The 17,904-nt window shown below is 45.6% G+C and overlaps 1 protein-coding gene across 3 annotated transcripts in view; it reads right to left on the reverse strand.

Annotated features, from left to right (window-relative positions):
* Positions 1-17,904, reverse strand: part of LOC139558136 (plexin-A2-like) — a 71,857-nt gene that overhangs the window by 3,824 nt on the left and 50,129 nt on the right. The window contains exons 9-26 of one of the 3 annotated variants that reach the window (XM_071373458.1): positions 17,226-17,340; positions 16,836-17,036; positions 16,111-16,207; positions 15,070-15,269; positions 14,215-14,366; positions 9,105-9,222; positions 8,809-8,945; positions 8,241-8,408; positions 6,867-6,960; positions 6,475-6,714; positions 6,228-6,371; positions 5,811-6,045; positions 5,549-5,691; positions 5,077-5,345; positions 4,096-4,162; positions 3,574-3,720; positions 2,538-2,697; positions 2,293-2,396 (exon numbers count right to left, since the gene is read on the reverse strand). In XM_071373458.1, the coding sequence (XP_071229559.1) occupies positions 2,293-2,396; positions 2,538-2,697; positions 3,574-3,720; positions 4,096-4,162; positions 5,077-5,345; positions 5,549-5,691; positions 5,811-6,045; positions 6,228-6,371; positions 6,475-6,714; positions 6,867-6,960; positions 8,241-8,408; positions 8,809-8,945; positions 9,105-9,222; positions 14,215-14,366; positions 15,070-15,269; positions 16,111-16,207; positions 16,836-17,036; positions 17,226-17,340 (2,791 nt within the window). Of the gene's footprint in view, positions 1-2,292; positions 2,397-2,537; positions 2,698-3,573; positions 3,721-4,095; positions 4,163-5,076; positions 5,346-5,548; positions 5,692-5,810; positions 6,046-6,227; positions 6,372-6,474; positions 6,715-6,866; positions 7,007-8,240; positions 8,409-8,808; positions 8,946-9,104; positions 9,223-14,214; positions 14,367-15,069; positions 15,270-16,110; positions 16,208-16,835; positions 17,037-17,225; positions 17,341-17,904 lie in introns of those variants that run through there. The other 2 variants (XR_011671555.1, XM_071373459.1) reach the window with 2 other exon arrangements.

The following is a 17,904-nucleotide window of genomic DNA, read 5'->3' on the forward strand; positions in this document are numbered from 1 at the left end:
CAGTGGGGAGAACAAGTATTTGATACACTGCCGATTTTGCAGGTTTTCCTACTTACAAAGCATGTAGAGGTCTGTAATTTTTATCATAGGTACACTTCAACTGTGAGAGACGGAATCTAAAACAAAAATCCAGAAAATCACATTGTATGATTTTTAAGTAATTAATTTGCATTTTATTGCATGACATAAGTATTTGAAAACCTACCAACCAGTAAGAATTCCGTCTCTCACAGACCTGTTAGTTTTTCTTTAAGAAGCCCTTCTGTTCTCCACTCATTACCTGTATTAACTGCACCTGTTTGAACTCGTTACCTGTATAAAAGACACCTGTCCACACACTCAATCAAACAGACTCCAACCTCTCCACAATGGCCAAGACCAGAGAGCTGTGTAAGGACATCAGGGATAAAATTGTAGACCTGCATAAGGCTGGGATGGGCTACAGGACAATAGGCAAGCAGCTTGGGGAGAAGGCAACAACTGTTGGCGCAATTATTAGAAAATGGAAGAAGTTGAAGATGACGGTCAATCACCCTCGGTCTGGGGCTCCATGCAAGATCTCACCTCGTGGGGCATCAATGATCATGAGGAAGGTGAGGGATCAGCCCAGAACTACCCGGCAGGACCTGGTCAATGACCTGAAGAGAGCTGGGACCACAGTCTCAAAGAAAACCATTAGTAACACACTACGCCGTCATGGATTAAAATCCTGCAGCATTCGCAAGGTCCCCCTGCTCAAGCCAGCGCATGTCCAGGCCCGTCTGAAGTTTGCCAATGACCATCTGGATGATCCAGAGGAGGAATGGGAGAAGGTCATGTGGTCTGATGAGACAAAAATAGAGCTTTTTGGTCTAAACCCCACTCGCCGTGTTTGGAAGAAGAAGAAGGATGAGTACAACCCCAAGAACACCACCCCAACCGTGAAGCATGGAGGTGGAAACATCATTCTTTGGGGATGCTTTTCTGCAAAGGGGACAGGACGACTGCACCGTATTGAGGGGAGGATGGATGGGGCCATGTATCGCGAGATCTTGGCCAACAACCTCCTTCCCTCAGTAAGAGCATTGAAGATGGGTCGTAGCTGGGTCTTCCAGCATGACAACGACCCGAAACACACAGCCAGGGCAACTAAGGAGTGGCTCCGTAAGAAGCATCTCAAGGTCCTGGAGTGGCCTAGCCAGTCTCCAGATCTGAACCCAATAGAAAATCTTTGGAGGGAGCTGAAAGTTCGTATTGCCCAGCGACAGCCCCGAAACCTGAAGGATCTGGAGAAGGTCTGTATGGAGGAGTGGGCCAAAATCCCTGCTGCAGTGTGTGCAAACCTGGTCAAGAACTACAGGAAACGTATGGAAACGTATATTCCAAATATTAATTGCAAACAAAGGTTTCTGTACCAAATATTAAGTTCTGCTTTTCTGATGTATCAAATACTTATGTCATGCAATAAAATGCAAATTAATTACTTAAAAATCATACAATGTGATTTTCTAGATTTTTGTTTTAGATTCCGTCTCTCACAGTTGAAGTGTACCTATGATCAAAATTACAGACCTCTACATGCTTTGTAAGTAGGAAAACCTGCAAAATCGGCAGTGTATCAAATACTTGTTCTCCCCACTGTATATAATGAACTTGATAATACAGTCTGTGAAATAAAACATGCATTTGCAGTGATCTAGCAAGGACTATTTTTTAGATTTCGGTTGCTATGCTATAAATGCCATGGATGATGCTTTGTGTGATATCCATTTCATGCTGAGAAATGTCCTGTAGGGTCTGCTCACTTATGCTATGTGCATGCCTTTTGCAGTAAAGCAGGCTCCCAACATGAGCAGAAGTCACTTCTGCTGCTGCTTTGCAGATTCAGCTGTCACACAGAACCAGGTACGCACCAGAGAGACTAAAAGTAATTGAGGAAAATTGTTCACATCCTTGATAGATTTTATCAACACATTACACCTCTTTCAAACCTCTCTCCTGGTGTGGCAGCCAAGGCTGAATGTATTTGTCTCTTGGCTTCACGCAAATGTGTTTTACACCCCAGCTGGAGAGTCAGAGCATTTGTGGGTATAGAGTGAGATTAACTGTAATGTGTTTATACTTGTGCTCTATTTGGAGCTGTTATGAACACCCCCCGTGATTTACCTGTAGGAGGAAGCAACTGACTCATACAGGAGATGAAAGAGGTGGATCAGTTTAGTTTACTATGGCCAGAGGCAGCAGTGAGGACAACATACTGTACATTCATGTCAGTGAACTGTGTGATGGGGATTGGGGAGTGAGTGGCTTGACCTGGTAGTGCATGAGGGTGTTGAGTCTTTTCCAATCGCCTTCAATCTTAGTGGTGATGTCTTCATCCTGCAGGACCACACGTGCCGTCCTCCCCTGGCGCCATTCTGTTTGGGATATAAACACATGGGTACATCTATGAGTCCCTCAATAAGTCAAACAAGCAGACAGAGAATAATCACTTGTTTATCTCAATATCAGTTATTGTAGGTCATCCATTAATTCCGACTGGAGCCAGTCTGCCTCACCTAGGTCCATGTCTGCAGCGCGGGGCCTCTGGGAGAAGTGCATGTTCCTACAGACAGCATCCAGGATCTTCTCCTTCACCTGGGTGATGGTGTCACAATTGAGCGCCTTGACAGGGATCTCAGGGCTGTTCTCATTGTCTGGGTTTACACAGCTCAGAGTCTGAGTAGGGACCAGAGAGAGGGAGAGAGAGAGAGAGAGAGAGAGAGAGAGAGAGAGAGAGAGAGAGAGCTGTCAGCACTACCCACTGTCCCTCTCTATACACTGGTCTACTGGCTGCATGGAGGAGTCTCTCCTCTCATTGTGTGCCATCTCTTTCACAGCTTTGGCCAGAAATGTAATTTCACACTTTCAGCTGGATGCTGGGTTGCCATCTCCAGCGGGGCACTAAACGGGTAATGAAACACAACCTCTCCGACAGGGCGATCAGAGAGGTGTCATCTCGTCACTGGGCTGCTCTCAGCCTGGGGGAGGAGGCACACTGCTGCTGCATCCAACTTCTGCTTTAGCTGCAGACCATTTTACCCAGTAGCCAAGCAAAGACTGGAACTGTCTGGCCCTGGTTAGATAATGGAATTTAATTCTTAGCTGATTGTGTCACTGAAAAGCATGTAAAATATTATTTGGCTCTTTTGGCTCTTTACTGTTTTATTATCAAGCAAAATAATTATCCCTTATTCAGCAGTTTAACATAAGGGCACCATGAGTTGATATTTACAGAGCACAGCATTTTGCCTACCAGCTGTGTTGTAAGCAGAAAGGGGGATACCTAGTCTGTTGTACAACTGAATGCATTCAACTGAAATGTGTCTTCCGCATTTAACCCAACCCCTCTGAATCAGAGAGGTGCGGGGGGTTACCATAATCAACATCCACGTCTTCGGCACCCGGGGAACAATGGGTTGACTGCCTTGCTCAGAGGCAGAACGACATGCAGGCAAGCGTTCCACTATCATGGTGGTAACTGAGAAAATATTCCAAGTGGTTTTAATGGAATCTGACATCTAAGACAAATTGTTGTGTGGTATGTTGACTCACCAGGGTCTTGTATTCAATCTGTTGGCGGATGAGTTTGTCTTCACTGAGGGAGTAGCGCGCCTCCCCGGTGATGCAGTCTATAGGTCCCTTCTCCATCTGCTGCTTGATGGCACAGTACAGCATGAAGAGAGGCTCACCTGCACATTCCTTTGTCCAGGGAGGAACAGAGGATGATAGAAGAGAGGATTGAGAGAGGCAGGAGAGGAGAGACATGCCTGTGAGCTATTCACCCCCATATGACTGGGATTCAGAGAACAGAGCATGAGTCATCAACTCTAATAAACTCCAGGTTGCTTAGCATTGATTTGTAGAGACCAATAAGACCTGCTTGACCTCTGAGGTGAACATTATCGCTCTACATTGTTCATAAAACATATTCATATCACACATCATGGGACACAAGTGTAATCCAAATGCACATAGAAATCCATCAGGTGTATAATCAATAACAATCATTAGAGGATTGCAGTAATACATCAAGCTGACTTCTGCAGTGATGAGGTTCCAAGTCATTGATATTACCTTAAGGAATTTGTGAAGTAGAAAGGCAAACCAATTTGTCAGCATCTTCTCTGCAACTGACTCAGTTCTGCAAGAAAGAGACAGACGGATACATTTTTAACAGGTAGATGTCTAAAGGTAGATTGGTCTGATCATGTAGATATACAAAATGCTTATTAAGAGGTAAAAAAAACAATGTTTATGTAAAAGTATCATGCTGCTCTGCATGGTCTCAGTGGACTAACACACCAAAACCTGAGTGCTGCTGCTATAGAACAGAACCTATTTGGGTCATGACATAATTGTGCAAAAGCTACTGTGTGTCCTTTCTCTGTGTCAGCAGCACTCATCCCATCATCAAATGCTGTGTGTGCAAGATTAACTGATTTGTTATGTATCAATAGACAAATACCACACTAAAAACATACGTGTATCTTATATCTGATAAAGCAATACAACGTCAAAGATAACTGTTAAATATTAGCCCTTTGCCTCCCTTTAGAGTTGACCATATATCTGCATTGCAGCCTCCTAACTTGCTCATCTCTTTCTCTTGCTCATGCTCTGTCCATCATACTTCTATACCTGGCTGTCACTTCTTTCTCATTGCCTGCATTTCATTGTCTTTTCATGAGTGTAGAATGTTTGGGCTAACAAGGTCAGCCTTGCTGCCTCCCATGTTAACTCATTCCTATATTTAATGAGTGTGTCTCAGACTGAGTGCTCCCCCAAAAATCCTATGAAATATTTAGCAGGCTTCTCCCAGTCCTGGGAAAACAATGTGCAGAAGAAAGCAAGGTGGAGGGGAGGAAACGTGCGCTACAGCTGAATGTTTCATGAGTGGCACACAGAGGATAAGTCAGACTGACAATGGCTGTCTACACTCCGCATTCCTTCCCCTCTCCCTCTCCCTCTCCCTCTCCCTCTCCCTCTCCCTCTCCCTCTCCCTACTGTCACTGCTCCTGTCTTTCACCTGTCTGCTTTAGCGTTATCTATCTGTACCTGCGCAGCAGTAGTTTGGGGTGGTTCTTGCTCTCCAGGTTGCGCTCGATGAGGTCAGAGAGGAGGTGTTTGAGCACGTCGGTGGCGTACTCCAGACGGCCCTGCAGCGCGGTCATGATGAGCGAGGCCACGTAGCCGCGGTCACGCATGGAGAAGGAGCGCTGGAGCTCCAGAGTACGGATAAAGGTCAGCAGGAACACCTTGTTATTCACCAGCTGGGCAAACTGCTTCAGGGCCTTCTCCATACCCTGCTGCCCGCTCCCAGACACCTACACACACAGAGACACACACTTCCTCAGTTAGAGAGTAGAGGGATCTTGCGTCGGGATTATGATCCGTTTTGTCTCCCAATTGTAAAATGATTTATCTATGTATGCCACATTGGTTGTGTTTGTTAGATATTCTGTTTCTACAAGTAGATGACAAGGGGTCAGGTGTGGCCAGGTTTGTAATGGTGGTAATGGTTGGTTACCTCCAGCTCCCTGAGTACAGGATGGTCATCAATGCCAGGGAAGAGGACCCTCATGGTATAGGTGCGGTAGTCCAGGTGGGGGATCCCAGCCCTGTCTAGGTCACTGGTCAGCTCGTTGATGTCAGTCTGCAGCTCAGCGAACGCTGGGCACAATTACAGAGAATGAGAATGATTGGAGGACTTTAGTCCATATTCTAGCAATTTGTGAATTATCAGCATTATATTTATCTCAGTTGTCTGATAACGTGCTGGTCAGACTCACCTTCCTTGCACTCCAGAGCCACCCGAGACTCCAGGGTGTCCATCTGCATCTGCAGGCGTTTGAGAGTGAGGTCATTCTCGTGCGACTTTCGTCTGTAGGCCAATAGAACAATGAAGACGATGATGAGCAGCAGGCCTCCTCCAGCCGTGATGCTGAAGATGGCGGGGAGGGTGAGCAGGCTGTCTGAGCGGAAGTGGACTGCACCAGGAGAGATGTGGAGACCACCCACCTGGACCTGTACATTGGCAATAAACCATAAACACATGTGTACAAAGGCCATAAATCAAATAGACTTCAACAGACAGGGAAACCATACTGAACAATAGCTTCCTTTTATACATTTGTTTGACCTTGGTCAAGCTGCATTTTACTTAATAGTTTATCTAGATCTGGACTTAGACAGACAGAATGACTGACCATGACTTTGTGCTGGCCTGTGAGGTTTGGGGGCTCACAGAGGAGCTGTGTGTCAGAGACGGTGAGGGAGCAGGGTGTGTCCCCGATCAGCACGGTGTAGTTCAGCCTGGCCCCTCCAGATGCTGAGGGCACCAGGTTGCGCCCCTGCAACACAGAGAGGGAAACCCCACATCCATCAGGTCAGTAGATAGAACTCATCATCTAATGACAATTGTGCTACAGTTACGGCTGGGCTGGGCTGTCCCACCTTGAGTATGATGGGGGAACCAGGTTTCTGCTCCAGCACCCCAGACAAGCTGAGGGGCTCCAGGTAAGGGTTGGGGTAGTAGATGAAGCTTGTACTGTTGTAGGTGAGCAGGGCCTGCACATTGTTGAAAACAAAACCAAACTCTTCTACGTGTTTCACTGACTCCTGCTCCAGTGTGTACTCTGCCTTCAGGGAGGGAGCGAAGCAGATTATCGTGGTGGTGTTGAGCACCTTACACACCTGGGGAGAGATCCACGGACAGTGACAGACAAGCAAAGATAAATATTTGTCAAGAGTTTTGAAATTACAATTGGCCACCATTTATCAGTACTATACAAGATACTGGACTGGAGAAAGAGATATCCTACTACGTTATCAGTGGACAGACTCACGTTGACAGACTCGTGGCCGGCGTACTTGACCCTGACCCTCGGCTCCTGCACCACATCCAGGTTGGTCCCGGTCACCATCAGGGTAGTGTGTCCACTATGAAACACAACGCATTCACCAATATACACATCCATATTGGCCTCTGAATAGGTGAAAAGATAAACTGTCAGTTTCCTCTGCTTCCTTTCGTTATCAAACACCTCTGAATAGGTGAGCCAAGATAAACAGTTTCCTCTGCTTCCTTTCGTTATCAAACACCTCTGAATAGGTGAGCCAAGATAAACAGTTTCCTCTGCTTCCTTTCGTTATCAAACACCTCTGAATAGGTGAGCCAAGATAAACAGTTTCCTCTGCTTCCTTTCGTTATCAAACACCTCTGAATAGGTGAGCCAAGATAAACAGTTTCCTCTGCTTCCTGTCGTTATCAAACACCTCTGAATAGGTGAGCCAAGATAAACAGTTTCCTCTGCTTCCTGTCGTTATCAAACACCTCTGAATAGGTGAGCCAAGATAAACAGTTTCCTCTGCTTCCTTTCGTTATCAAACACCTCTGAATAGGTGAGCCAAGATAAACAGTTTCCTCTGCTTCCTTTCGTTATCAAACACCTCTGAATAGGTGAGCCAAGATAAACAGTTTCCTCTGCTTCCTGTCGTTATCAAAAGCACCTGATTTGCATTGAACTGTGCTTTGGTACTAAGAAAACATCTAATTGTTCTGGCCAGATAGGGCCAGATTGAACGGTTCTGCCAGCTGGCTTCCTATTTATTCATCTATCAGGTATCCATGGCTGACATTTCATGAAAGCTACATGATTGTGCTACATATATGTAGATGCAATTAACACAAACAAACTAGCCGCGATATCATGTAGAGCTCCGAAATAGTTTGAGAGTGTGGGAATAGAGACCCACCTGAAGAGAAGAGAGAAACTAAATGAAAAAGGGGCACATCTGTCTAGTCAGCTTGAGACGAATCCAATCATTCCCACACTTCAAAGGATACCTAAGCCTAGGTGGCCACATGGTGTGACTGCACACAGATGATGAGACGATGGGACTTTGATTATAAGTCTGTGAAATCCCCTGTCAGTTGACAGAGTAGAAAGCCAGTAGCCATGCCGCTGCACCACTTCTCCCTGGCTGGCTGTCTCTATGTCAAGTCACATACAGCCCTGCACCAACCATCATGCATAATATGTGACTGGAAGGCCAGCAGAGCAGGCTGCTGCGGTGCCTTGCACCTTCACTCACCTTATTCCTCAGTAATATACAGCTGAACCAAATGGAGGGGGTGGGTGGGGGGGCATAAATAGGAGGCCATGTTATCAAAATATCAGGTTGCACACACAACTTATTAGCGGGGAGGTTTGTTGTACCTAGTGATGCTCCACTCTGGCTCGATGCGCTGGACTGTGGGATCCTCGATGTACTCAAAGCCCAGGCTTCCTTGCACCATGGCCAGATCTACACTGAGGCTGACCTGCACCAGGGTGGCGCCCGTCACAGAGGGTGCCGAGAAACACACGATCTCCGACATGGTCCGCCTGGGAAAACCAACAAGAAATACCAATAGGGTTCAATTCCCTTGATTCTGTCTGTACCTGCTCTTTACCGTGGTGGGAATCTTAACTCTACTACAGTGAGTTATGCACATTACAATGCAGGGCAAGTGAGCATTATGGTCTGCCCCTCCCTCTTTAGAGATGAAACATAGTAATTAGAGGATTTCTAGCTAATGGTGCCTTTTCTTCACCCTCCTGAGACTCACAATGAGGGCCCTTTTTGATCTTTAAATAGATCTCTAAAAATAAGAGTAGAAAACAATGCACTGTCCTGGCGTTCAGCCTTTCCACAGGCACTTTCATCAAGTCCCCACTTTTATATAAGGGTCTTTGTAGGAGCTTCAGTAGAGGGTTCTCGGTTGGCTTGTTCCTGTGCACTCACCTGTACAGCTCACAAGTCTGGTTTCCAAAGGTAACGTTCACACTGCTCCCAGCACCCAGGTTCTCCCCCACGATGGTGACCTTAGTGCCCCCAGACTCAGGCCCTCGGCCAGGGGTCAGTCCCACCATGGTAGGAGTCTATGAAAAAATAATTTTCTCAATATTCCACATGGCATGCTACTTTGTGGACTTTTTGTTGATGACTCATATGATAGTGTATGAGAACAAACTGTTCCAAAGCAATAATACTGTAGTAGAGAAATGTGTTCTATGTATGGTTTAAGATGCAGATCATACCTCAAAGGAGTAGAGCTGGGAGGACTGAGTTCGTAGTTCTGGTCTACATTCACCAACACACAGCTGGACTGGACCAGGTGCACTTCCCTGAGACGTAGAGGCCATTTTACACACAATCCTGTCAGAACACACAAACACAGAGATATAGAGACATATATATATATAGAGAGAGAGAGATATATATAGAGAGAGATATATAGAGATATATATACACTGCTCAAAAAAATAAAGGGAACACTTAAACAACACAATGTAACTCCAAGTCAATCACACTTCTGTGAAATCAAACTGTCCACTTAGGAAGCAACACTGATTGACAATACATTTCACATGCTGTTGTGCAAATGGAATAGACAAAAGGTGGAAATTATAGGCAATTAGCAAGACACCCCCAAAAAAGGAGTGATTCTGCAGGTGGTGACCACAGACCACTTCTCAGTTCCTATGCTTCCTGGCTGATGTTTTGGTCACTTTTGAATGCTGGCGGTGCTCTCACTCTAGTGGTAGCATGAGACGGAGTCTACAACCCACACAAGTGGCTCAGGTAGTGCAGTTCATCCAGGATAGCACATCAATGCGAGCTGTGGCAAAAAGGTTTGCTGTGTCTGTCAGCGTAGTGTCCAGAGCATGGAGGCGCTACCAGGAGACAGGCCAGTACATCAGGAGACGTGGAGGAGGCCGTAGGAGGGCAACAACCCAGCAGCAGGACCGCTACCTCCGCCTTTGTGCAAGGAGGTGCACTGCCAGAGCCCTGCAAAATGACCTCCAGCAGGCCACAAATGTGCATGTGTCAGCATATGGTCTCACAAGGGGTCTGAGGATCTCATCTCGGTACCTAATGGCAGTCAGGCTACCTCTGGCGAGCACATGGAGGGCTGTGCGGCCCCACAAAGAAATGCCACCCCACACCATGACTGACCCATCGCCAAACCGGTCATGCTGGAGGATGTTGCAGGCAGCAGAACGTTCTCCACGGCATCTCCAGACTCTGTCACGTCTGTCACATGTGCTCATGTGCTCAGTGTGAACCTGCTATCATCTGTGAAGAGCACAGGGCGCCAGTGGCGAATTTGCCAATCTTGGTGTTCTCTGGCAAATGCCAAACGTCCTGCACGGTGTTGGGCTGTAAGCACAACCCCCACCTGTGGACGTCGGGCCCTCATACCACCCTCATGGAGTCTGTTTCTGACCGTTTGAGCAGACACATGCACATTTGTGGCCTGCTGGAGGTCATTTTGCAGGGCGCTGGCAGTGCACCTCCTTGCACAAAGGCGGAGGTAGCGGTCCTGCTGCTGGGTTGTTGCCCTCCTATGGCCTCCTCCACGTCTCCTGATGTACTGGCCTGTCTCCTGGTAGCGCCTCCATGCTCTGGACACTCCGCTGACAGACACAGCAAACCTTTTTACCACAGCTCGCATTGATGTGCCATCCTGGATGAACTGCACTACCTGAGCCACTTGTGTGGGTTGTAGACTCCGTCTCATGCTACCACTAGAGTGAGAGCACCGCCAGCATTCAAAAGTGACCAAAACATCAGCCAGGAAGCATAGGAACTGAGAAGTGGTCTGTGGTCACCACCTGCAGAATCACTCCTTTTTTGGGGGTGTCTTGCTAATTGCCTATAATTTCCACCTTTTGTCTATTCCATTTGCACAACAGCATGTGAAATTTATTGTCAATCAGTGTTGCTTCCTAAGTGGACAGTTTGATTTCACAGAAGTGTGATTGACTTGGAGTTACATTGTGTTGTTTAAGTGTTCCCTTTATTTTTTTGAGCAGTGTATATATAGAGAGAGAGAGAGAGAGAGAGAGAGAGAGAGAGAGAGAGAGAGAGAGAGAGAGAGAGAGAGAGAGAGAGAGAGAGAGAGAGAGAGAGAGAGAGAGAGAGAGAGAGAGAGAGAGAGAGAGAGAGAGAGAGAGAGAGAGAGATATATAGAGAGATATATATAGAGAGAGAGATATAGAGAGAGAGATATAGAGAGATATATATAGAGAGATATATATATAGAGAGAGAGAGATATATAGAGAGAGAGATATAGATAGATATATATATATAGAGAGAGAGAGAGAGAGAGAGAGAGAGAGAGAGAGAGAGAGAGAGAGAGAGAGAGAGAGAGAGAGAGAGAGAGAGAGAGAGAGAGAGAGAGAGAGAGAGAGAGAGAGAGAGAGAGAGAGAGATATATAGAGAGAGAGATATAGAGAGATATATATAGAGAGAGAGAGAGATATATAGAGAGAGAGATATATATATAGAGAGAGAGATATAGATAGATATATATATATAGAGAGAGAGAGAGAGAGAGAGAGAGAGAGAGAGAGAGAGAGAGAGAGAGAGAGAGAGAGAGAGAGAGAGAGAGAGAGAGAGAGAGAGAGAGAGAGAGAGAGAGAGAGAGAGAGAGAAAAGAAGGGAGAAAAGGAGGGAGGGAGGGAGAAAAGGAGGGAGAGAAAGAGATAGATTACTGTGCTGTACACGTTTTTCAATTGAAGAAAAAGTGCTGTTTTCTGTTGGTCTCTCTAGACAATGTGATTGAAGCAGACTATCATAGTAGTGGTAGGTTAATATGGAGGGCCATCTTTCTTCCTAATGAAAAACCAAAAGCACCAATATAACAGCAATAATAAACTCCACCACATCCACTACCCACCATTACCTCCATCACCATGGCAACAGTGTGTTCTCGATAAATCAGTTAGCCTGTCAGGTCAATAAGATAATGTAGAACGCAATGAATAAGTCATTATACAAACTGACCTACAATAACACTTATGTTTGCAATGACATGTTTTAAAGCACTGTATGGGGTCTAAATGAATAGTCACAGAAAAGTATTGCTAAATCTTAGGGATGAACCTTTCACCCCGACAACAGGACCCAATGAATCCTCTTCTCTCAACCCTCTGCTGTCAGGAGTTTTCAGTTTTTCTGCTGGCATGTTCCTTTTTTATACAAGGATATAAATAAGGTCCCTTCATCCATGGCCCAATCGAATTACATGGCTGTGAGAGAAACACATGGCTAACAGATTGTCTCTGCAGTCAGTGACATGCGGCGCATTTCAATTACAGCAGTGCCGTCAGCCTCACAACGGCACACAAAACAGCTCTGCTCTCTACTCCTCAGCACACTAAAGAAAGCCTGCTGCAACCTGTATATCTTTATGTTCATCATTAGTTATAGTGTGTGTGTGTGTTTGTGTGTTCGTGTGTGTGTGTGTGGACGTGTTTAACTACAGTTGAAGTTGGAAGTTTACATACACTTAGGTTGGAGTCATTAAAACTAGTTTTTCAACCACTCCACAAATTTCTTGTTAACAAACTATAGTTTTGGCAAGTCAGTTAGGACATCTACTTTGTGCATGACAAGTAATTTTTCCAACAATTGTTTACAGACAGATTATTTCACTTAATTCACAATTCCAGTGGGTCAGAAGATTATACACGAAGTTGACTGTGCCTTTAAACAACTTGGAAAATTCCAGAAAATGATGTTATGGCTTTAGAAGCTTCTGATAGGCTAATTGACATCATTTGAGTCAATTGGAGGTGTGCCTGTGGATGTATTTCAAGGCCTACCAACAAACTCAGTGCCTCTTAGTTTGACATCTTGGGAAAATCAAAGGAAATCAGCAAAGACCTCTGAAAAAAAGTTGCAGACCTCCACATGTCTGGTTCATCCTTGGGAGCAATTTCCAAATGCCTGAAGGTACCACATTCATCTGTACAAACAATAGCATGCAAGTATAAACACCATGGGACCACGCAGTCGTCATACAGCTCAGGAAGGAGACGCGTTCTGTCTCCTAGAGATGAACGCACTTTGGTGCGAAAAGAGCAAATCAATCCCAGAACAACAACAAAGGACCTTGTGAAGATGCTGGAGGAAACAGGTGCAAAAGTATCTATATCCACAGTAAAACGAGTCCTATATCGACATATATCGACACCGCTCAGCAAGGAAGAAGCCACTGCTCCAAAACCGCCATAAAAAAGCCAGACTATGGTTTGCAACTGCACATGGGGACAAAGATCATACTTTTTGGAGAAATGTCCTCTGGTCTGATGAAACAAAAATAGAACTGTTTTGCCATAATGACCATCATTATGTTTGGAGGAAAAAGGGGAGACTTGCAAGCCGAAGAACACCATCCCAACCGTAAAGCACGGGGGTGACAGCATCATGTTGTGGGGGTGCTTTGCTGCAGGAGGGACTGGTGCACTTCACAAAATAGATGGCATCATGAGGGAGGAAAAATTATGTGGATATATTGAAGCAACATTTCAAGACATCAGTCAGGAAGTTAAAGCTTGGTCGCAAATGGGTCTTCCAAATGGACAATGACCCCAAGCATACTTCCAAGGTTGTGGTAAAATGGCTTAAGGACAACAAAGTCAAGGTATTGGAGTGGCCATCACAAAGCCCTGACCTCAATCCTGTAGAAAATGTGTGGGCAGAACTGAAAAAGCGTGTGTGAGCAAGGAGGCCTACAAACCTGACTCAGTTACACCAGCTCTGTAGGGAGGAATGGGCCAAAATTCACCCAACTTATTGTGGGAAGCTTGTGGAAGGCTACCTGAAACGTTTGACCCAAGTTAAACAATTTAAAGGCAATGCTACCAAATACTAATTGAGTGTATGTAAACTTCTGACCCACTGGGAATGTGATGAAAGAAATAAAAGCAAAAATAAATAATTCTCTCTACTATTATTCTGACATTTCACATTCTTAAAATAAAGTGGTGATCCTAACTGACCTAAGACAGGGTATTTTTACTAGGATTAAATGTCAGGAATTGTGAAAAACTGAGTTTAAATGTATTTGGCTGAGGTGTATGTAAACTTCCGACTTCAACTGTATATTTGTAGGGACTAGAAGTCGCCACAAGAGTAGTAAACAAACAAAAATTTGACAAACTGTGGACATTTTGTTTGTCCCCAAAATGTCTAATGCAATTTCTAGGGGGGTTAGGGTTAAGGTTAGAATTAATGTTATGGTTAGAATTAGGTTTAGGGTTAGGAGCTAGGGTTAGTTTTAGGGTTAGGAGCTAGGGTTAGGGTTTTGGGTTAAGGCTATGGGGAGTCTGGGTGCTTCTGTTTATTTTGGTTCTTACTGTTCTGCAGTGATGTAGCCCTCTTCCTGTGGGGTACACTGAACCCCTGCCACCTCCACGTTGCCCACCAGCTCAGAGAAGGACAGGCCCAAGTTCAGGCCCTGGATGGTGACCAGTGTTCCCCCCTCTGGAGGCCCTGCCACTGGGCTCACCTACAGGAAGGAGAGGGGGGCATGGAGAAGGAACAGATTTATGGTGGCAGCATACAAGTAGTGTAATATTTTCAATACATGACAACAGATTAATGCATTGCATCACTATGCCCAAAAACAACTATGCAGAAGCTCTATCTAAAATGGCTTGACCACACAAAGTGCCTTCAGGCCTATTGAGCAGTGCTCTCCCAGTTTCCAGCAGCAGGCAGTAGCAGCCCGGGTCTGAATCAATTCACTCCCAGACTGCCACTGAAACACTAATAATGTGACAGGGACTTCAAAGGCTCATGGCTCTTTGAAGTTGGAGCAGTAATTCTCTGTGGCTGTCTGACCTACTGTGTCTCTCTCATTCTAAAAAATTAACAGTGTGTTGGGGCCAAGAACACTCATTGCCACCCACAAAATAGGGTGCATAGGGCATAACTTAAGGTTGCATTAATTTGGCACAAGCTGTATGTCTGATATAGTCTTATTTATACAACGGGTGGGTCTAATCCTCGATGCTGATTGGTTAAAACCACATTCCAGTCGGTGTCTATTCCACAAGCTACCACCGGTCTTGCTCATGTCTAAGGACTGATCTCAATTGTTTTTACTGATTATTTCTGAGAAGGCCTCTTATCACTAAGGCCATATGATGGATAATGGTGAAGGTTAAAGTAGGGGTTAGTTGTAAAAGATAAGGGTCTGACTGACTAACCTCAGTTATGCGTGGGTTGGTACACTTAACGTTCCTGGTGGACACGTCGAGCCAGCGGCTGGCGTAGGGGCTGATGGGCAGGCAGTGCTGCCTCATGGTGCAACGGCCTTCTCCACTGCACCAGCCACACTGGAACTTCCTCTCAGCCCGCAGACACATGCCACAGCTGTCCCGCTGGGCACCACACTTATACAGGTGCACTGTGGAATACAGGAGGACCGCAGTTGAATTACATTCAGTGCTTGTACACTGGCCTCAAAACAGCCTCAATTCACTGGGGCACGGACTCTACAAGGTGTCAAAAGCATTCCACAGGGATTCTGGCCCATGTTGACTCCAATGCTTTTACACACTTGTGTCAAGTTGGCTGGATGTCCTTTGAGCGGTGGACCATTCTTGATACACACTGGAAACTGTTGAGCGTGAAAAACCCAGAAGTGTTGCAGTTCTTGACACAATCAAACAGGTGGTGACAGGTGTCACCACCTGTTTGGTAGTAGGTGTGGTGTCACCTACTACCATACCCTGTTCAAAGGCACTTACATGTTTTGTCTTGCCCATTCCCCCTCTGAATGGCACACATACACAATCCATGTCTCAGTTGTCTCAAAGCTTAAAAAAATATTCTTTAACCTGTCTCCTCCCCTTCATCTACATGACGTCAATATGGGATCAAAGCTTTCACCTGGATTCACCTGGTTAGTCTATGTCATGAAAAAAGCAGCTGTTCCTAATGTTTTGTACACTCAGTGTATATTTGACAGTATTTAGATATTGAATGGCACTATTCTAATACCAAATACACACTCAAGCAGGATAATGGAGAGATCTAAGAGTTAGTGAGAAATCAAAATGGTTAACACAAAAGTCCACCCTCACAGCCCAGATGATTGGCTAGAACTAATAACACAGTAGAGAGTGCCATGTGAACGTTCTCCCAAGGCTGAGTGAAAGCCTTGGCGTGGGCTAAACCTCATCCATCCCAGAGTGAGAGCTTTCCACTCCTCAGCCATGGCAGACAGTGATGGATGGCAGAGGCACCTTTAATCTTATCTGGATTGTCGATGATGAAATTGCCATTCCAAATGATGGAGAGGTCCACTGCCAGGTCACTGATCCTCACACCCTCATATATGTACTGCCGGAGAGAGAGAGGTAGGAAGAGGGAGAGAAAGAGGGGTGGGAGAGGGAGAGGGATGTGAGAGGGAGGAAGAGAGAGAGATGAGGCTTTTAACCACCTGTCATTTCTATGATCACTGTCTGCTCCTCTCCACTGTGCATGGCCATATTGGGACAGGACTCTGCGGGGAATGGAGAGGCTGTTCATCTAGAGCTGAGGAAAATTGGCTTTTTACTGGACGTGAGATAGAAGAGTGAGGTATAGACGCATTAAAAATTGATTGTGTGTCATGTAGTCTATGCAGCACTGTCTGCCACTCATCCTCACTGTCGACTATCTGAGACGTTAACCTATTATGTCCCTATTACATGGACCTAGATGCACCTTTGAATAACACTGACGTTTGGTTTCAGACATAAATTAAATGTTTTAGTCATTCCGCTGCAGACAACCTACTTCTTATTTGATCAAGACACGGCATACCTGAGCTCATCTCAGTGGGATGAGATCAGATTCAGATTGCTCTCAGAGACTAGCTCAGATGTAATTCACTAGACTACAGATAATGGTCCTGGATAATGCACAACCAGGCTGAGGCTGGTGCCAGGGGGAGTGTTAGAGAGGGTCACACAGTCACAGTACGTACCGAGCTGTTCTGGCACTGCACACTGGAGCTGTTGAAGCGCAGGGCGGTGACACGGTGGTTGGTTCCCTGAACGTAGAGCACACACTCGTACCCCCGCTGGCCAGACTGGGGCTGTGGAAGGTTCCGGGCCCTCAGGGTGATGGGTCTCACCTCCCCTGCTGGGATCAGGATCTCCCCAGAGTGCAGCAGCTGGGGGCAGTCCTAGAGAACATATTCCAAGAGTCAAAGGACCTCAGCAGGGGTCTATCAAGGTCTATTAAATTATAAAGATAGATTGCCTAAAGAGTAACATGTTATGGAAATATGGATTAATGAAAACATGGGTTAATGTGCATTATACCAGAAAATACTGTTAATGTGGTGTATGTTTATCAGTAGCCATGTAGCTACCTCTGAGGCGTTGACCCGGCCCTCCTGAAAGGAGCAACTGAAGGGATTGTGGGTACACAGGTTGCGATATTTACACCAGTGGCAGCGGAAGGTACTGTTCACACAGGACAGACACCTGCAGTGCAAGGAGAGGGACAGATGGACATGTTACACACATCATATGACTAACCAGCCAACAGACATCCCAATGCTTCTAGAAACTCTGTGGCCAAGCAGTGTTGCAGAGAGAGCAGTATTAGGCACCAGCACACAGTAATTCCGTATGTTCTGTAACAGCTCTGTATACATAGAACTGGCCTGCCAGGTCCTTTCAGACACAGGATAATTAATTATGGAGGCTGATGTGATGCTGATGTGATGCTGCTGTGCTGTGTGAGGCAGAGTGGAGGGGGAGGCTGTTTAGACTAAAATATTAATCACAGCTAGCTACTGTCTCTGACTATTTTGCTAATGGACACCTAATTTTGATCAAACGGATATGATTTGGCTTTGGACTGTATTTCTATTATGTTAAAGTGGACCTGAATGTCGCGGTCAGGGAACTATGTTTAGATGTATGTACTCATACTGCTCAGTATGTACACTGTTCCTCAGGGAACCAGTCTAGAAACACTAAGTAGAACCAAACAAGCTAACAATGTGGGGTTATCTGCCTTAGGTTGACCAAAATCAAAATGGA

This window comes from Salvelinus alpinus, chromosome 2 (assembly GCF_045679555.1).
Source record: "Salvelinus alpinus chromosome 2, SLU_Salpinus.1, whole genome shotgun sequence".
In the NCBI taxonomy this organism is placed as follows: domain Eukaryota; kingdom Metazoa; phylum Chordata; class Actinopteri; order Salmoniformes; family Salmonidae; genus Salvelinus; species Salvelinus alpinus.